This window comes from Artemia franciscana, chromosome 1, assembly GCF_032884065.1.
Source record: "Artemia franciscana chromosome 1, ASM3288406v1, whole genome shotgun sequence".
NCBI classification, from domain to species: Eukaryota; Metazoa; Arthropoda; class Branchiopoda; order Anostraca; family Artemiidae; genus Artemia; species Artemia franciscana.
The window spans coordinates 14345505-14365149 of NC_088863.1; the positions used below are offsets into that span (position 1 = coordinate 14345505).

The following is a 19645-nucleotide window of genomic DNA, read 5'->3' on the forward strand; positions in this document are numbered from 1 at the left end:
GGCCTTAACCCTACTCATCCATACAATCACATAGGTCAAACCGCATAGCCATACATAATCAACCATAAGGAATAATCCATAGACAGGCAGTCATGTCGTCCTTAAGTATAAGTCGTCATTTACCAAACAATAAAAAAATTAAAGACAAGTAATTCAGAGGCAACAACCCAACACAAGGACTCATCAGGAGAATACACTTGGCTATAGGGTTTGTGGTGCCTACCGCAGAATACCTATGGTATCCCCGTGTCAGGTATCACCCCCAAAATACATGCCTATGAAAAAAAAATGAAGCATAGGGCTTCGAATCGATGTTTCAAATGTGTGGTTTTCTTTTACAGAGACAGGTAAAAAAAACCTGTCACCTAGCTTTGCAGAAGTAAGATTCGAGCCCCAGATTCCATATTACCAGAGGAGCATAAATTCAATGTTACCAGAGAATTGCTTATTATTATGGCAAAAAGACAATGTAAAATATGAATTTGGGAGATATGGGAGTATGGCAGAATAGAAAAGTCTTCAGGTTTATATTCCCCGTGAAAATATCTTGCGACCAGTTTACAACTGTAGCCTGCACAGAAAAAATGATACACACACATCATTGAATTAATTAGCTTCCGATCTATCGATTCATCGAACCAGGACTATTATATTGCTTAGAAATTCCCTTGAAGACTGATTAAGACTTATTTCAGTATGTTTTTCAATTTAACACTTTAAAACATTTTACACTGAAACATTTTAGCATTTGACAACATTTAACAACACTGAAAACATTTTAGCATATGTCAAGAATGTGATGGAACAAACATATGAGGCTACATATCATATATCGAAACATATAAAAATTGGTGTCGGTGAAGTACTCAAACCTTATTGCTACAGAAAAATAACTCTCCAAAAGCTCTTCCTGGGAAAAATAACTTTGAAAATCCAGAGGTAGTCTTGAGATAAAAAAGCATAAAAATATAATTTTTCGAAACCAAAATGACAAAAGAGAATTAACACATAAAGATAATTAGAGATACACTATCATATTCTTGTTTGGACCATTAGAAGAATTTTTTTGAGTGCTCCAGGTAGCTTTTAAAGCTCAGTAAAAAAAAAGAAAAAATTAGAAAAATCTTTATCAGGTAACTTTTTGCTTGTGAGCCAAATGTTTAGTCATCTTATATCAAAGTGATAACCAAAATATATATCATGTATAATAAATTCATATATAATAAAATTTTTCCCTATATATAAAACGTAATTACATATGAGATTATATAATAATTTCGCTTATAATAAAATAGGATAAATGTGTTGACGTTTATCAAATGCCTAAATTTCGCTGGTGTTTGCTTAAATTTTGAACCGAGACATTTTCCTAATCATAGTTGCGGCGACAGCTGCAGCCTAGTAAAGATGAACAATGCCCATTTTAACCCCCAAAATTAGCCTAAAATTTCTAATTACGCTCAATAACGACTTAACTTAGTCAAATTGAATTTAAAAGTAAATTGTAACTACTAATTAGTTGGTGTATGCTCATCTCTATTTGTAATGGACATCACTCTTCACAAATTCAGTGCTATTGTACTTACATCGAATCTTTACATATACTTTCTAGTTTCAGAGATGGATAGAAATGAAACCATTTTAAACTATCAGAGGTAGGATCCTTATTGCAACTGCGGTATTGTAGCCTCTACGAATAAGTTAATTCTGGGACTAGCTCGAAATAGGACAAAACAGATAAACACCAAAACGAAAAATGCTTTTAATATGTTAAATTACTACTACAGTATTATTAATAATTCTTCGCTATCATCATTCATATCATTATTCAATTGTTTTCAAACTGAGTCATCCAGTTATCATCTTAAGTTTACTCTATGCAGAAATTATTTTTAGAACAGCAGAAAACCAACTTTGATCTTGCTATACCTGACAAAATGAGCAGTCTCCTGACAAAAATTCTATTACAATGTAGAAAAGAGGCCTTTCGATACTGTTAAAGGTTAAATAAAAAAAAACAAGTTTTTTACCAGAAAGCAAGGAGCGACATAAAAACTTAAAACGAACAGAAATTACTTCGTATAAGAAAGGGGCTGTTTCCTCAGCAACGCCCCGTTCTTTACGCTAAAGTTTGACTCCTTCTCTTAACTCTTACTTTTAAAACAGTAAAAAACTTTAGCGTAAAGAGTGGGGCGCTGATGAGGAAGAAGCCCCTTTCATATACGAAGTAATTTCTGTTCGTTTTAAAGTCGCTTCTTACTTTCAGTTAAAACACTTGTTATTTTTATTTAATTTCTGAACATTTTTGAATCAATGCATGTTTTGACTTTGGCTCTCCGCAGAGGTATAATTAAAACAAAATTTGCATATTTATTTTTTTGGCTAAATGGCTTTCTCAGAGTTTTGATCGAATGATTTTGAGAAAAAAAGGAGCGGGGGAGAAAGCCTAGGTGCCCTCCGATTTTTTGGTTACTTCAAAAGTCAACTAGAACTTTTAATTTTTTACGAATGTTTTTATTAGCAAAGGTATACGTAACTTACAAATTAGCTTACGTAACAAACTTTTGTATTCTCATGTTTTTATTACATATATGAGGGGTTCACCCCTCGTCAGTACCTCGCTCTTTACACTAAAGCTTAAATTTTGTCCCGATTCATTATGAATGAACCCTGAATCACAAAAGCCGTACAATAAATAGTTGAAATTACTAAAAGTACTTTAGCATAAAGAGTGAGGTATTAGGAGGGGGTGAATCCCTCATATACGTAATAATTTCCGTTCGTTTTCAGTTTTACTGCTGCTCCTTGCTTCTAATTGAAAAAACTTTTTCATAATTATTTTTTCATTGTTTTTTTTTTAATAATGCTAGAAAATCCTGCGTTCACTTCATGGAAATTTTTGTCTCCCATGACAAATTCTTCGATGGAAAGTTCCCCCAACATATCCTTCTCTTCTCAACCCCTCCCCCAACCAAAAAGCCCTCTGAAAACGTCTGTACACTTCTCAATAACCATTACTATATGTAAGCGCTGGTCAAAGTTTGTAACTTGTAGCCCCTCCCACGGGGATTGTGGGGAGTAAGTCGTCCCCAAAGACATATTTATAAGGTTTTCGACTACGTTAAATAAAATGGCTATCAAAGAATTTTGATCTGGTGACTTTGGGAAAATAATTAGCGTGGGAGGGGGCCTAGGTGCCCTACGATTTTCTTGGTCACTTAAAAAGGGCACTAGAACTTTCCATTTAAGTTAGAACAAGCTCTCTTGCAATATTCTAGGACCACTGGGTCGATACGATCACCCCTGGGGAAAAACATCAACAAAAAAACAAACAAATAAACACGCATCCGTGATCTGCATTCTGGCAAAAAATACAAAATTCTACATTTTTGTAGGTAGGAGCTTGAAACTTCTACCATAGGGTTCTCTGATACCCTGAATCTGATTGTGTGATTTTAAGATTTAAGATCGTTAAGATTCTGTGACTTTTAGGGGGTGTTTTTCCCCTATTTTCTAAAATGAGGCAAATTTTCTCAGGCTCTTAAATTTTCATGGGTATAACTGATCTTGATGAAACTTTTATGTTTAAAATCAGCATTAAAATGCCATTCTTTTGATGTAAATATTGGTATCAAAATTCCATTTTTTTTAGTTTCGGTTACTATGAGCCGGGTCGCTCCATACTACAGTTTGTTACCACGAACTGTTTGATCATACTATATCGTCCGTTATAAAAATTTTTAGTTTATGTGGCTAAGCTATTCAGAATTGACTGGGTGGTCTTACCACAGCTATTTTATTCTGATAACATAATCGAATAAATAACAGAAAACTAAAAGCCAACACCTACTTTCCCCGCAATCTTAGAAAAACCAAATAAATTTTCCAGTTTTGTGCGGGAGATAGGGACATTCAGACGTAATGAGTCTGTATCATAAGGAAGAGTTATTTTTTTTCTTAGTAGAAATGAGCAGTATTTTCTTTTTGAAGTTCAACAAGGGACGATTCTTAAGCATATTCAAGTATACCTGCTTGTCTTAAAAATCCACTCAAAAAAGTATCATTTAGTAAATTTGGACAACGTTGGAAGTTTTCTATTGTGCAAAGTGCTTTGATTGAAATATTTGCCGACAGAGGGTGCATATTATTTATTCTATGTGTATATTGAATAGACAGCGGTTTGATTAAAAAAAAAAAAATAAGTAAAAAAAAATAGCCTTTCGTTAGCTTATCAAACTTTTGCCAAATTTAAGATCATCGATCAATTTTACTGTAGTTACTTCAAAACCTTCCAGTGGTGCTGGGAAAATTTGTTCATGGGCCCCTTATCTTTGAGACTGTCAGCAGACACGGAGACTTGCAAAATAACACTTATGGTATTGATCGTTCTTAAGAATACATGTCAAGCATCAAAAGAGAAACGATAAAATTGTCCAACGGAAACCTGCCCTAAAGTTAAAATTCCTTGAAAGGTTTAGACAAAATAATTAGAAAGGAAATATGATTTTCACTATATTTTGGTATTCAGTAATTTGCTTGAACTGAGGCAACTTTAGAAATTTTGCCGTGGGATTTAGAAGGCTATAGGTTTCCCATTGGAGCGTGCGGCACAATTGACTAAAAACTAAAAAAAATTAGGCGATCAGAATTAAACACAACTCAATTTTTCCCAAATATTCCTAGTTGTAATTCGTTGGACTGCTACTATAAGCCGCAATGGATTACAGTATCAATCCACCTGAGGGCAACACAGCTATTGATGCCCCTCCTGCATTCCTCCTCCTATATTCAAAGCTTCGCCCTCCACCTCTTCGTGTGAAGTTCCGCTTTCCTTTAAACGTGTTTTTACTTCATTAGAAATATAACTTATAGGCAGTTATTACTTTCACGCACTATTTAAAAATTGTTTTTAACTTTTTAATACAATTTTATAAAATGTTTAAAGGTTGATAAATTTTTTTTTGTTTCCGATTTTCGGAGATTTTTGATATATTAGCGCTAGAGGGTAAACTGCCATCAAGTTGAACCAACGCATATAAGAGGCTTGTAATTTAGAAAATTGGATTTACTTAAATTTTAGATAAAACTGTTTTAAACTATAACTATTTAGATTTACTGGACTTACTCAATAACATAGTTCACGCAAGCAAAACTCTTAACTGCTCGCGTTGCTTCATCGAATTCCACAGTTCCATGGGACCTCAGGTAGACAGGTGAGCCGGAGCAGGTAATGAGTCGATAAGCAATTATGCCCTCGCCAGACGGACTTGACAACACTGAAAAATACCAAGAAAAGTAGCAGAAATGCCAGGACAAGGTTCAGGATATCGAATTAATAATGAAAGAGGAGGTTTACATTTTCTATGTTAAAAAGTTGAAAGTGAATAAGAACGGTTTATTTCAAAAGTCAAGTTAAAATTTAACTCACCATTACGATCGGTTATTTTCTAAATAGTTAAATTTTTAATAATTAAACAATTAAATCTCTAAATTCCTAAATAATTAAAATGAAAATATTTTTGGAATGGAAAGGAATGTACGCAAAGAGGGAGGTGGGAGGGGGACTCAAAATATTAAAAATAAGAATATCGACAAAGAATGTTTCTGAAAACTACTTAACTTTGAAATTGAGATAATATATCCAGTAAGATATTCGAGTGCTGTACATGCCAAACTTATTAACTATTTGAAATTTCTCTCTGAAACTCTTTGAAATTCCTAGGGCTTTCATGTTATTTCACGTGTCCGAGTTAATAAATCTATCTAAGTGATTATCCCCTTAGAGTAGAGATATCTTAATTTATTTGGAGTGTATAATTTTTTTTAATGAATTTGGGGATGTATAGAAAGGGGCAAATTCTCTGAAAAATTTGTCGTTTCTTGGTATTTTTGCCAGGGAACTTCTGGTCATTTTTTTTTTAAATCGTCCTTCTAGTGCTTAAAAATGTTTGATTCATGATTTTTATGCCATACATGAACAATTTTCCAATGATTCTATTATTTTTTTTATTCAAGCAAAACCGATTATTTTCAGGGCAAACGATATTAATTAACAACCACTGACTTGTTTTAATTAAATTTTAAATTATATAATCAATTATATAATAGTTTAATAATTTTTTGCCCTGAAATAAATATTGATAAATTGATTAATATTAATTAAAATTAACAATCACTGATTTGTTCATCAATCGAATATCGATTCAGAAGCAAAATATATTCCAATATATACTTCCGATGAGATTGGACAACAAGGTTTTAATAATCAGATAAAATTCATCTAGGTAAAAATATGCATATCTTTAGTGGACACAACCTACATACATCGAAAGTCGAACCTTTAGTTGCTTTTTGTCAAAAAAGACCCTCTATAATATCTATCACTTCTCTATGTTCTACCCACAACATAATGAAATGAATAAAATATTTTCAATAAACATAGAAACGAACAATAAATATACCTCAGCAAGTAAGATTCTGTAAAAAAATGCAAATTTCCTGGGTCTGCATTTAAGAATTAAGAACCTCAAATAAAGTTTTTGGCATGGCAAATATAATTATAAAGTTTTCATAAAGATTGCTATCATTGCAAATTCCATGTGGAACCCTCTAAAGAGCACCTAAAAGGCGACATCCTGCTCCTTTGTTTTTGCCAGGAGGAATAGGTGAAAAATCAACCGTTTAATACGAAACCAATCCCTTGTTGATAAATTATAGTCAGTTGTTTCACATGCATTGATTTACTAGGATCAAATCCAAAAATTTAACAATCTGTAAATTGTATAATTCTGCCTTTTTATTTATTTTTTTTTGCTTAGAGCAAATTTTAGAGCAACTAAGCAAATTTTCTGGGAATCCCAACTGTTTAGGTGTTTACAAAAATTTTTAAATTGAATGAACCGTACATTTGGAATCACCGTGAAATGAAGGCTTGAAAAAAAATTGTTAGTATGAAAATTTTATTTTGTAGAGTGTCAATTGGAGATAGTGGTGACAACCCTCTCCTGAAACCTCTGATGGGTGCCTCTGAACCCATTTCTGATGGATGGGTTTTCATATCCAAGGCAGTCTGAATCTGGTGTATGGAGTTTTAGGACAATGGTGGACACCTTAACTCTACCAAGAAAGGTTCTTCTACAAAGAGGAAAAACGAAACAGGTAGCTCTATTTCTAAATCCAGGCTTGAGAGATTACCAATAATTCAGTAGCTATTAGATCCTTTTATGGGTATTAGGAGACAACGTTTTTGTGGCTTGAGCCTCGATTCAATTTTATGAGCCCACTTTTAACAATAATAAAAAAATAGAAGATATGATAACTCTATAGTTCGAGCATACATTGGCACAAATAGGTCCTTGCTTGCGATTCGTTACCCCAAACTGTTTGATTCTCTGCTATAAACTACCATAATTTACTATAATCTCCCAATATGGAAATTTGCAAGCCTCTGGCTCCTCCCTTGTCACTATTTTTCACCATATTCAGCTACAGCTTGTCATGGTCATTGAGCATCCTAAGGGATAGTAACTAAAGGTGTATAAAAGAAGAAGCTACATGCTAGTTTCCTTTTCAATTTTTAAACATTACAGGTTGTCCGTTTATTTCATGTTTTAATCTCCAGGTTGACTATAGCTGATTTATCACTGAAACAGTTTCGAACTTAGTTAACCACTCAAATCTACCGCAATTATTTAATTCCCGTAGTAATTCTGGAAGTTTTGTGTCATGGTAACCGTAATAATCAATGTGAGAGGTTGGAAAAGTCCCCTAACTTTTCTATATGGGTTTTTTATTACTAAGTCATTTTGTTAACAACTCTGGTGCAAGATTGATGAAAGCAGTTGTTAGCAAAAGAATTTGGATCAAGGATTTGTTTTTCTAGTTATTTCGAGACAAGAAACAATTACTGCATTATTTCGAGGCAAACTGAAGTAAAATGTACAGATTTATTACCTAAATAGATATCTGGTTACATTCAAAATCCGCGCAATAAGCGAAAGCGACCAAAAAACAGCTACCATACATCCAACAAGAATGATAGAAACAGCGGTGAAGTCAGTCATTTTAAATTATCAGACATAAACGGTCGGTTTCACTTCTGTACCAAGTGCTCCAAACAAATTTTATTGTTGGCATTAAAAAAAAAAAAAAAAAAAAAAAAAAAAAGGTAGTAGCTTCGTTAAACATTTGCTGTCTGTAGCGAAGAAAATGGAAATTTTTGAGATAAGACAGGCTTTGAACCCCTCTTGACTTCATGGTCACTTAGGTCCTAGAAAAATTTACAAAAGTCGGAACGGGCACTAGTTTCAAAAATAAAATCACCTGTACCATCTGTTAAGTCCCATAAGGATGGTAACTAATTATCACTAATAGAGTATTTCCGGCTTTAATCCTATTCTATTACAAACTAACTATATTCATTATCTATATTTTTGCCATTTAGGGAAGTTTCCAGGTGACCACTTACCGAGTATTTTCAGCTTTATTCCTATTCTATCACAATCTAACTGCATTCGTTATCCAAATTTCTGCTATTTATTGAGGCTTCCAGAGGCTGCACTGTTAGCGGTGCTGGTTTATTTTTAATTTTCCCATGCTCAAAGTTCAACACATTCAACACATACAAGTTTCCCTTTCTATTGGATATTATTTTATCATGAACCAATGCACCAACGGAAGCTGTAGAAATAAAGTTCTAAGAACATCAAAATGAAAACATTTTTTTAAGTCGTGGGTCCATCTCAGGTCTAATCATACCCGAAAACCACGACTTTCTGCGACTTTTCTTTTCATTGTTATACAACTATTAAGAATCTTTCGTTGCTTCAATTCTCTCTTTTGTTGCCACACCGAATCAAACAGTTTGCAATAATGAACTGTAGTAGGGAGTGACCCGGCTCAATAGTAACCATAACTCTAAAAAACGGAATCTTGATACCGATAGTTACATCAAAAGAATTGCATTTTACTGCTGATTTCAAATATATAGGTTTCATCAAGTTTATTAATACCCATCAAAAGTTATCAGCCTGAGGCAATTTACCTTATTTTAAAAATAGGGGGAAACCCCCTTAAAAGTCATACGCTATCAGATTTAGCGTATCAGAGTACCCTATGGTAGAAGTTTACAGCTCATATCTACAAGAATGTGGTATTTTGTATTTTTGCCATAAGACAGATCACGGATGCGTGTCTATTTGTTTAGTTCTTTTGTTTTGTTTTGTTTTTCCCTAGGGGTAACCGTGTCGACCCGGTGGTCTAGCATGTTCCAAGCCGGCTCATTTTAGTGGAAGTTGAAAGTTCTAGTGCCCTTTTTAAGTGGCTTAAAAAATTGGAGGGCACCTAGGTCCCTCCCACGCTCAGTTTTTTCCCAAAGTCACCAGATCCAAATTCTGAACTAAATAAAATACACTAAGTGCATCCAGGTTTTCAAAAAGGCGCATCTGAAATATCTCAGGAATGGTTAAAGTTATTTAGTTGAAACTTTAAGGGCCTCTGCTACTACTACTACAGCTGCTACTTATTCTGCTGCGACTACGTGTCACTGCAAATACGAGTCCAACTGCTTCTAACAGCTTATGACTGCGACTGAAGCTACTTGTGACTGCTTGAGCATATCCAGGTGCAGTTGTGCAATATTCCATGAACAATATATATATGGTATTTGAAATCGAGGATTTTAATGGCAAGGTTTGTAGAAGTAGGAATAGGTGGTATCTTACTTAATTTTTGTAGTCTTAATTGAGGTTTTACTTAAGGCTTAGTCTTACTATAGGTTGGTAGATTTAAAACTTTTCTTTCCCATGACTTTTCAAAGAGGCAAGTATGTCTTTTACAACAAAATATTTTTAAAAAAGACTTCACGAAACACAAATTTGCTGTTATTTCAATAACAAATCATGTAATAAAAACAAAATTCAGAATTAAAACAAATAATCAGAAGTCATATTTATGAACGAAAATCAGCTACTTAAGCCTTCTTGCCTGAGGACAGTAATTTTAAAACACAAGGTCAGCATTTTACTTTAATGAACCTACAATCTATTTAATCAAAAATATGCACTAATAAGCTACATGGCAGGCAGCTATTTAATTTTTTCTCATTATCATTATAGATTTTTGGAAGATAAAAGAGGAATAGGTTCTGAAACAAAACATGTATGTTAAATTATTCCCACGAATAATAAATTTACAATTAAATTTTGAGTGTGTCCTTTTAAATTCCTCTTTTAAGCCCCATTAAATGAAGAACATTGTCAATCACCTCATTGTAAGGAGCGACTCAGGCCAAAAGTGCTTTTTGGCAGTAAGTTTTGACTGTCCCTTTAAACCCTTTTTCTAAGTCCCATTAAGCGGAGAGCATTGTCAATCACCTCATTGTAAGGAGCGACTCGGGCCAAAAGCAACTAAAACTGTAAAAAAGAGAAACTTCATAACTAAAGAACAGACTTGCGACAGTAGATCAGATCAAATTTTGACGCTTATTCAAAGTATATAAAATTCAATTTTACTCATCAAAAGCCCAATTTTATAAAAAGGGGGTAAATGCCCTTAAACATCAAGTGATATTAATGAAAACCATATAATTAGATTGTAATATCTACTTTATGCAACCGCACACGACCGTTCAGGGGGGAATTTTGCCCACAGTAGTTGTCGCTGTCCCCTGTTAACGATCGCATTTGATATTTTAACGCTTTCAAAACTCTGACAATCTTTCTTTTAAAAAAGGTTCTTTTAAAAAAGGATTTAAAATTTATAAAAGGTTGCCACTTATAATTTCTACTTTTTATATCCACCAACTACCGATCAGTGGGAATTTTGTCAATACGAGTAACCGCTGCCCTGCTTAAAGATCGTATATGATACTTTAACACTTCCAAAACTCTGCCAAGCTTTCCTTAAAAAAAGGATCTTTTAAAAAAGGATCTAAAATTTTTCAAGGTTGGCAAATGCAATTTCTACTTATATATAAACAAACGACCGGAATTTCGCCCATACTAGTTGCCGCTGTCCCCCTTTAAAGATAGTAAATGATATTTTAACGCTCCTAAAACTCTGCCAAGCTTTCCTTAAAAAAAGGATCTAAAATTTTTCAAGGTTGCCACATGTAATTTCTACTTATATCAAACAGTTCGTGGTAACGAACTGTAGTAAGGAGCGACCCGGCTCAATAGTAACCAAAACTCCGAAAAATTGAATTTTGATATCAATAGCTACATCAAAAGAATCGCATTTTAATGCTGATTTTAAATATATAAGTTTCATCAAAGCTTACCCATCAAAAGTTACGAGCCTGAGAAAATTTGCCTTATTTAGGAAAGTAGGGGGAAACATCCCCCAAAAGTCGTAGAATCTTAACGAAAATGACACCATCAGTTTCAGCGTATCAGAGAACCCTACTGTAGAAGTTTCAAGCTCCTATCTACAAAAACGTGGAATTTTGTATTTTTTGCCAGAAGACGAATCACGGGTGCGTGTTTATTTGTTTGTTTGTTTTTTTTTCTTTTCCCCAGGGGTCATCGTATCAACCAAGTGGTCCTAGAATGTCACAAGAGGGCTCATTCTAACGGAAATGGAAAGTTCTAGTGCCCTTTTTAAGTGACCAAAAAAATTGGAGGGCATCTAGGCCCCCTCCCCCGCTCATGTTTTTTCCCAAAGTCAACGGATCAAAATTTTGAGATAGCCTTTTTTTTCAGCATAGTCAAAAACCATCAACCAAGTGGTCCTAGAATGTCACAAGAGGGCTCATTCTAACGGAAATGGAAAGTTCTAGTGCCCTTTTTAAGTGACCAAAAAAATTGGAGGGCATCTAGGCCCCCTCCCCCGCTCATGTTTTTTCCCAAAGTCAACGGATCAAAATTTTGAGATAGCCATTTTGTTCAGCATAGTCAAAAACCATAATAACTATGTATTTGGGGATGAATTACTCCCCCACAATCACTGGGGGAGGGGCTGCAAGTTACAAACTTTGACCAGTGTTTACATTTAATAATGGTTAATGGGAAGTGTACAGACTTTTTCAGGGGGATTTTATTTTGTTTGGGGGTGGGGCTGAGGAGAGGGGGCTATGTTGGAGGATCTTTCTTTGGAGGAATCTGTCACGGGGGAAGAAAAATTCAATGAAAAGGCGCAGGATTCTCTTGCATCAAACTTACAGAAAGTTTGACTCTTTGCCACAATTCTACTTTTTAAAACAATTAAAAGCTTTAGCGTTAAGAGCGAGGAATTGCGGAGGGGACAACCCATTTCACATACGGAGTAATTTCTGTTCGTTTTAAGTTTTAATGTCGCTCCTTACTTTCAGCTAAAAATTTTTTTTTTTTATTTAATATCAACAAACGACCGTAATTTTGCCCACACTAGTTGCCGCTGTCCCCCTTTAAAGATAGTAAATGATATTTTAACGCTCCTAAAACTCTACCAAGCTTTCCTTTAAAAAAAAGATCTTCTAAAAAGGACCTATAATTTTACAAGGTTGCCACTTATAATTTCCACTTTATATAACCACACGACCGGTCACTGGAAAGTTTGCCCGTACAACTTGTCTCGGCCCGTTTCAAAGGTTGTATATGATATTTTAAAACTTCTAAGATGATTTCCAAAACTGTTTACCAAGCTTTCCTTTAAAAAAATGATGGGCAGGACAATGCATTTTCTATCCCATTTTAATCCTCCTGGTCTATATTTTCCTGTTGATCTTCCTTTTGTTAAAAGCTTGTAAGGTTCTTTTGAAAATTACCTCAGATAGGACCCTTAGACATTGCAACGATAAAATTACGCTATGATCTTTCTGAACTGGCCAAATAAACATTGCAAAGAAAAGGTTTGTAATCCAATCGTTAGTTGAATAAATTTGGGCTTACCACTTTACGTTTAGGACATACACAATAAACCATATTGCAGGGTCGTGAGAAAAAGGTTTTTTTTCGCGATTTTAAGGGAAAGCAAAACTTAACTTTACTTTAACAAACAGTTCGTTATAAAAAAAACTGTGAGTAAGGAGCGTCGCTGCTCAATATTAACTGAAATTGTAAAAACCGTAATTTTGATATCGATGGATATATTAAAATAATTTGCTTATTATGATAATTCGAAATATGCAAGTTTCATTAAGCAGTATTACACATCAAAGACCAGAAGCCTGAGAAAATCTACCTGATTTATGAAAAAGGGAGGAAACACCCCCTAAAAGTCGAAGAATCTTAATGAAAATCAAGCTGTCAGATTCAGCATATCAGAGACCCCATATTCAGTGGTTTCAATCTCCTATCTTCAAAACGTGGATTTTTTTGTCAGAGGAAAGATCACTTGTTCGTGTTTATTTCTTTGTTTTTTTTTTGTTGTTTTTTTCCCCAGGATGACAATATCAACCCAAGTTATCCTAAAATATCGGGAGATGGCTCATTTGAACATAAATTAAGAGTTTAGTACCCTTTGTAAGTGACTCAAAAGATTGAGGGCAACTAGGCACCCTGCCACGCCCTTTTTCCCCAAAATCGTCTGATCGAATACAGGCCCAATAACTATGCCATAAGATATATTATGAACCCCCCTAGGCCCGGGGGAAGGACTATAACTTAGGAAATTTGCCAATTGTTTACACACATTATTTTTTATTGAGAAGTATGCTTACATTCTGGGAGGGACTTGGGAGGAATTCTTCATTGGGAGGGAAGTTACCAGGGGGTGAACTTTTCAGGGGAAGTTTATACTAAGGGAATTCCAGAATTTTCACAAAATTCTATTTGTATGTCTTGCTTTCTCAATTTCTCTCAATTATACGCGTGGAGATGTTAAGAGTAATTGTCTGAGGTAAATTTTCAAAGAGGTTGAATTGTGTAGAGGATATATCCTTTGGTAAAGTGATTTTTCCATGGAGGTAAGGTCAGATCTCCTGGCATTATTTGAAAAAGGCGATCAGAAATTAAATAAAGAAAACAAGTCCTTTCAACTGAAAGTGCGGAGCAGCATTAAAACTTACAACGAGCAAAAATTAAATACGTATATAAAGTGAATTGCTCCCTCCTCAACACCTCACTATGTACGCTAAAGTTTTATTATTTTCCAATTCTTAAAGAGCACAATTCTTAAAGAAGTTTTCCTGGTATTATTTAAAAGACTGTCAGAAATAAAACAAAAAAGTTTTTATTAACTTAAAATAAGGAGCAACATTAAAACTTATAGCGAAAAGAAATTACTACGTATATGAAGGAGGTGGGTCCCTCCTCGACCCCCAAGCTCTTCGCACTACAGTTTGAACTGTATCCCAATTCTTTAAGAACGACTCCTGAGATGCAAGGTTTATTTAATTAGAACAATAAGAAACTTTTTGTAATGTACTAAAAAACTTTAGTGTAAAGAGCAAGGTGTTAAAGAGAGGGTAGCCCCCTTCATATATATAATAATCTCTCTTCTGTTTAAATTTTTCTCCTTACTTTCAGTTGAAAAAAACTTGTATTTTTTTATTTAAATTGTTAAATGCGTCTTTGGTTATCTCTATATCTCCACGAGGAACAACCCTACTCACATATCCAAATCAAATCAGTTTCTTTTTTGTAGTCGGAATTGAACAGATAGACCCTATCAGCTTGCGTATTATAATTTTGATTGTTGTTTTGTTTGTGATTTAGCCATGCAATTATTTGAACTTTAATGGCGTGGGTATATTAAAATGGTATAATAACCTTTACATATGGGCACACTTTGACCTGCAGATTAAGCAAAGCCATCGTTAAAGCCTTTTTTTGCTCCTGATGGTTGATGTATTTCCTTGCTTGATGAATATAATCACTTAACATGTTAGAGAAAAATATTCAAAAGTTTAGATTAGAAATGAACTAAGATCATCATCTTTGGAAAGTATTTCCTGTTTTCTTTCGACATTAACGACCTATATCACGAACGAGGTTAAGGTTCACCTTCAAAAACAAAATATATCAGCTCAAAGTGCCCCCCTTTGGGCTAGCCTCAAGTCCAGCCATTTTCTGCCGCTTTGTCGGTGCCACCGTCAGCTATTGCCACCTTCCAAACGCCCAACTTCGGTCGTGGGACAGGTTGTTGAACAACATGGATTTAAACATCCCGATTACGACAGAGATAAAAAAGACATTATCACCACGGCTCAACAAAGATTGGGTGAGCCAAGACCTTCCTCTCAAGCCCCCTATTGTTTTTGAAACAATATTTACCGACAACCCAACTTATGTATGGGGTGGGTACCCAGAGAGCCCACATCGGGATAATTCAGGGACTTGGTCTCCAGAAGAGACATCGCTTTATATAAATTGCCTCGAGAGCTGTAGCCAAAACGATAAAAGCTTTTGAGGAGGAGATTTGTTGAGGAGACTAAGAGGAGCTAAGAATCCCTAAGGCTCTTCAAAACTATGATCACCCTGAATGTTCAGTTGAGGGCAAGACACATCACCGGGGCATTAAACTTAGTAGCAAAAGAAGGCAAAGGTCTGCCCATGGATTGAAGTCTTAATGAAAGTGTTTTCAGAGCCCTGTCAAACAAGTACGGATTGCCAATTTATGAAGCGAGTGAACTGGAAGATTCACACGTATTTTTCACGAGTTCCAGATTCCCTTGCAATTGGCACAAATACCCTAGTACAGCTGTATCCTACAGCTATGCCTTTCCTCCTTTAGCCCCGGTCTCAAAGGTTTTAGAGATGGTTCAGAATTCTGTGAAGTACTTTAAAGCTAATTGCTCCGAAATAACCTCGCCAAGCATGATACACGGATCTTTTCAACCTGCTAATAGGCTTGCCTTCAACCTTTGTATATCGAAAAGATCTATTCCAGGATGGTCCATTGCGCCTCCCAATACTAAGGAATCTAAATTTACACGGTTGGAAAATATCGAGCTTGGACTCGAAAACAGAGGATTGTTTAAGCAGTCAGCCCGTGCAATTGCCCCACCCTATCGACGATCTTTCACTGAACTGCATAATGGAAAGTGGTAAGTGTTCGTAGGTTGGTGTAGTTAATCGAGAATTAATCCGCTCGAAGCCAACACTCAGACATTATCAGAATTCATGATACATCTAAAGACTAGCCAAAACCTTGCGCCATTAAAAATGGAAGGTTATAACGAAGCAGTATGTGGAACACTAGCTCTAGCTACAGGAACAGATAACAGTAAAGATACTTCTTTAAAGAAAATAGTACAGATTTTTGGCACAACACAATATTCCTGCCAGAGATCTGGGCCTTGTTCTAAAGCATTTAAAATCTCTATGATTTCTTGACTTGCCGAACATCAGTAGGGAAGATCTTACTCTAAAGACGGTATTCATTACTGCCATAGCATGTGGTCAGCTAAGGAGTGAAATTCATGGCTTGTGCTTCAATGCAGCGCAATTTCTATATAATTTAGTAACTGTCAGATTTCTTTTATTCGTTTAGACCCAAGACCATAAAGCCTTATGAGATACCTTCTCCTATCCTTTTACTTACGCTTGATGTAAATCCAACGTTGTGTCCAGTGAGGATATTATCGACCTACGCAATACGAACGGCTAACGTGGCAATCAGAAATGAGAGAAAGAGATTCTTCATTCTGTTTTTCTAACATAAAACCACGAGAAATAGAAGTAGGAACTATTTCTTCTTGGATGAAACAGGTCATAGCTATGGCATATGATAAAGCAAAATTAGACTGTGGAAAAAGAAAAGTAAACGGCAAAAGATCCATGGTGGCGACATAGGCGTTATCACAAACAGTACCACTTGCTGATGTAAAAAGTGCTGCTGGATGCTCTTCAGAGACTGTGCCTAGACGAAATTACTTTCATGAAATAGAAGATCGAACCGATACTTTGAATTTCGTCGCGGTTCAGAGACTCGTATAGTTTATACATTGAAATATTGGAGTTTTAAACTGAAAAGACACATCAGCTGAAATCACTACCTCCTCCCCACGTATAGAGGGCTATGGAGCATCCGAGTTTTAGTTTCTGAAGAAACTGATTTGATTGGGATATGTGAGTAGGGTTGTTTATCGTAGAGACGTCTTCGCAGAATTTGTTTGGCATGTATAACTCTGGCTTCATATTACAAAAACGAATAAGCTATTTTGAATAATGTACCAATGTGTGAGGTAAGTATCGCCTAGCCAAGCTTACACTTCATTTGAAAGTTTGACTTTATAAGAGGAATTTTTACAACCAGCTAACTCAATTGGAAACAGTGTGAGACACGCCATTTTATTTTTGGGAAAGTTTTTTAATTCTTTTTTTACCAATCACTGCTAACAGGAAACTTGTCATTTTAGCTGCATTGCTCTCATGGCGCTGGCATCTACTTTTTATTTTTCAAATATGGTGATAATAAACGTAATCGATACCTTGGTGTGGCACCGAACTAAAATTTGATCGTTCATGGGCTAGAGATATCGTAAGTGTTTCACCGACGATATCTCTAGCCCATGAATGATCAAAAATTGTTATGGAGGGCAGAGCAGCTGAGAATAACAAAAAACAAAATTGATCCTACTTTTTGGAACAAAGAAGTCTTTATGAACCTACACATGCAAAAACAGCTAAATTATCTTCCTTCTCCTCCGTTCTTGCTAGTATTTTATTTAGTATTAAATTTATTTAATATTTAGTATTAAATTTAGTTAAATTTATTTATTTTATTTAGTGTTTATTTAGTATTAAATTGGTAACAGTTGATACAATAATTGAGGACAAAATAATTAATTCCAAAAGTATTATACTTAACCCCTTTAGAATTAAAACGCTATCTAGCTGTAAATTTCATAGTTTTTTTGGCTTGAAAGGCCATGGGACTAGTCTTTTCCTGTATGGTTTAACCAAATCATACTATGTAACTATCACTCCTACATATAAGGAAAGGGTAAAGACTCACTCATTTTCATTGCCACACCAACCAATGGCAGGTCATCCCTTGATATATAGCAAAGGGCAGATCTCCCCAGCACTTCACCAGCAAAATACCCGGTAATTGTTGAGATTCTAGAAGAAGAATTATAGATATATATAAACAAACTACGATAATAATAATTACTACTTTATACATTTGGGCCTCTTTTTACAATTTTTTGATAAGATAAACCTTTTTTTCGGTTCCCCTCTTAAAAAATTGCAGGCAAGCCATTGGTTAGCAGATATAGGCCCTACGCCAATTTAGAATTAACTAAAAAATTTTGAAGATACCATACCCCTGCTTCACGTAACATAATTTCTTCTCAATACTTCACCAGTAAATTACCCAGTAATTGTTGAGATTCTAAAAGAAAGAAAGGTTGCAGATGTAAATTAGATCTATGTTGCAAGGGCAACATGAGGTATTGCGGCAACCTTTGTTCGGCTTCGCCGAGTAAAGTGTTGCGAGAGTAGCATTTTGGTTTTGTTTTGTCGTTCCGATGTAAACGCTCAAGTTGTTAATCTGTAAAGATCTTAAAATAAACAATAGGTATAACAACTCACAAAAGTTGCAAACCCCTTATTGTAACTAGCAGAAGTTGCAAGCCCCTCATTGCTGAAGATGATTGTAGCCTAACAGCTGATTACTACTTACAAGTCCCCTATATGTCTTACCACTGGAACCAAATAGGGTTTTACCATCAAATATACCGGAAACAAATAATAAGTACACCAACTAGCAAAAGTGGCGAGCCCATCATTGCCAGAGATGATTATGACATGACAGCCGACTGTTGCTTAAAACTTCCCTATATGTCTCACAATTGGTATCAGCCTATTTTTGGTTTCAATGTATACCTTACTACTGATCTTGTCAACCCCTTTAGACTTTCAAACTGGTATATGTCTGGAAGGAGTTTTTCTACAAAAAAATTGATGACATATGCTTTGGTCAACTCATCAAGAGCTACCGACTGTCTTCAAAAAAAGACCTATCTGTCTTAGTTCAAAAATTGACATTTTTGCCGTAAGCCAAGTTTCTGACATCATCACTTAGAAAGGATCAAAGGATAAATTCTAACTTCTTTAGCATTGAGAGAACTTTCAAATTTTAAGAGGGATATCTGATACCAGTTCTGTATCGGCCTATTTTTTGTTTCAGTGTGTACCTTACTACTAAAGTTGTCAACCCCTTTAAAGTTTCAAACTGGTATATCTCATGAAGGAATTTTTCTACCAAAAAATGGATGACACAAACTTTTATCAGCTCATCAAGAGCTATCAGCTGCTGTCGAAAAAATTTATCTGTCTTAGTTCAAGTTCACTTTTTTGCCGTACGCCAAGTTTCTAACGTCATCACTTAGAAAGGAGCAAAGATAAAACTCTAATTTTTTTTTAGATATGAGAAAACTTTTAAACTTTAAGAGGCACATCTGATACCCTTTCTCTACCGCAATCCCATGTGCGAAAAACCGAATGATAAACTCAGCTGAAATCACAAACAGAAATGGGTAGAAACAATAGACGGCAGCACTTTCGGTCCCCAGTTTTTTGTTCCAGTAGATTTTTTTTATTTAACACTCAAAGAAGATATATTGGCTGTGGGACCTTGTAACTGCCGCATATATTTAACGCTTACAGATTTTAGTTCATCTTCAATTTGGACCTGGTGTCTGCCTGCTTGCCTGCTAGAACGGGGCTTTCCACTCGAAAGCGGAAACACGGTTTGACGAAACGAAAACTTAACTACA

General features: G+C 35.1%; 1 protein-coding gene and 1 long non-coding RNA gene across 3 annotated transcripts in view; one reads left to right on the forward strand and one right to left on the reverse strand.

Annotated features, from left to right (window-relative positions):
* LOC136026152 (uncharacterized) overlaps nucleotides 1-19645 on the forward strand; it is a 91084-nt gene that overhangs the window by 63232 nt on the left and 8207 nt on the right. The window contains exon 2 of the long non-coding RNA XR_010617219.1: nucleotides 6971-7158. This is a non-coding gene — a long non-coding RNA (uncharacterized LOC136026152). The remainder of the gene's footprint in view (nucleotides 1-6970; nucleotides 7159-19645) is intronic.
* Nucleotides 1-19645, reverse strand: part of LOC136026126 (protein cycle-like) — a 175948-nt gene that overhangs the window by 11939 nt on the left and 144364 nt on the right. For both annotated transcript variants that reach the window (XM_065702429.1, XM_065702419.1), the window contains 2 exons: nucleotides 17878-17984; nucleotides 5126-5276 (listed from right to left, as the gene is read on the reverse strand). In XM_065702429.1, the coding sequence (XP_065558501.1) occupies nucleotides 5126-5276; nucleotides 17878-17984 (258 nt within the window). The remainder of the gene's footprint in view (nucleotides 1-5125; nucleotides 5277-17877; nucleotides 17985-19645) is intronic.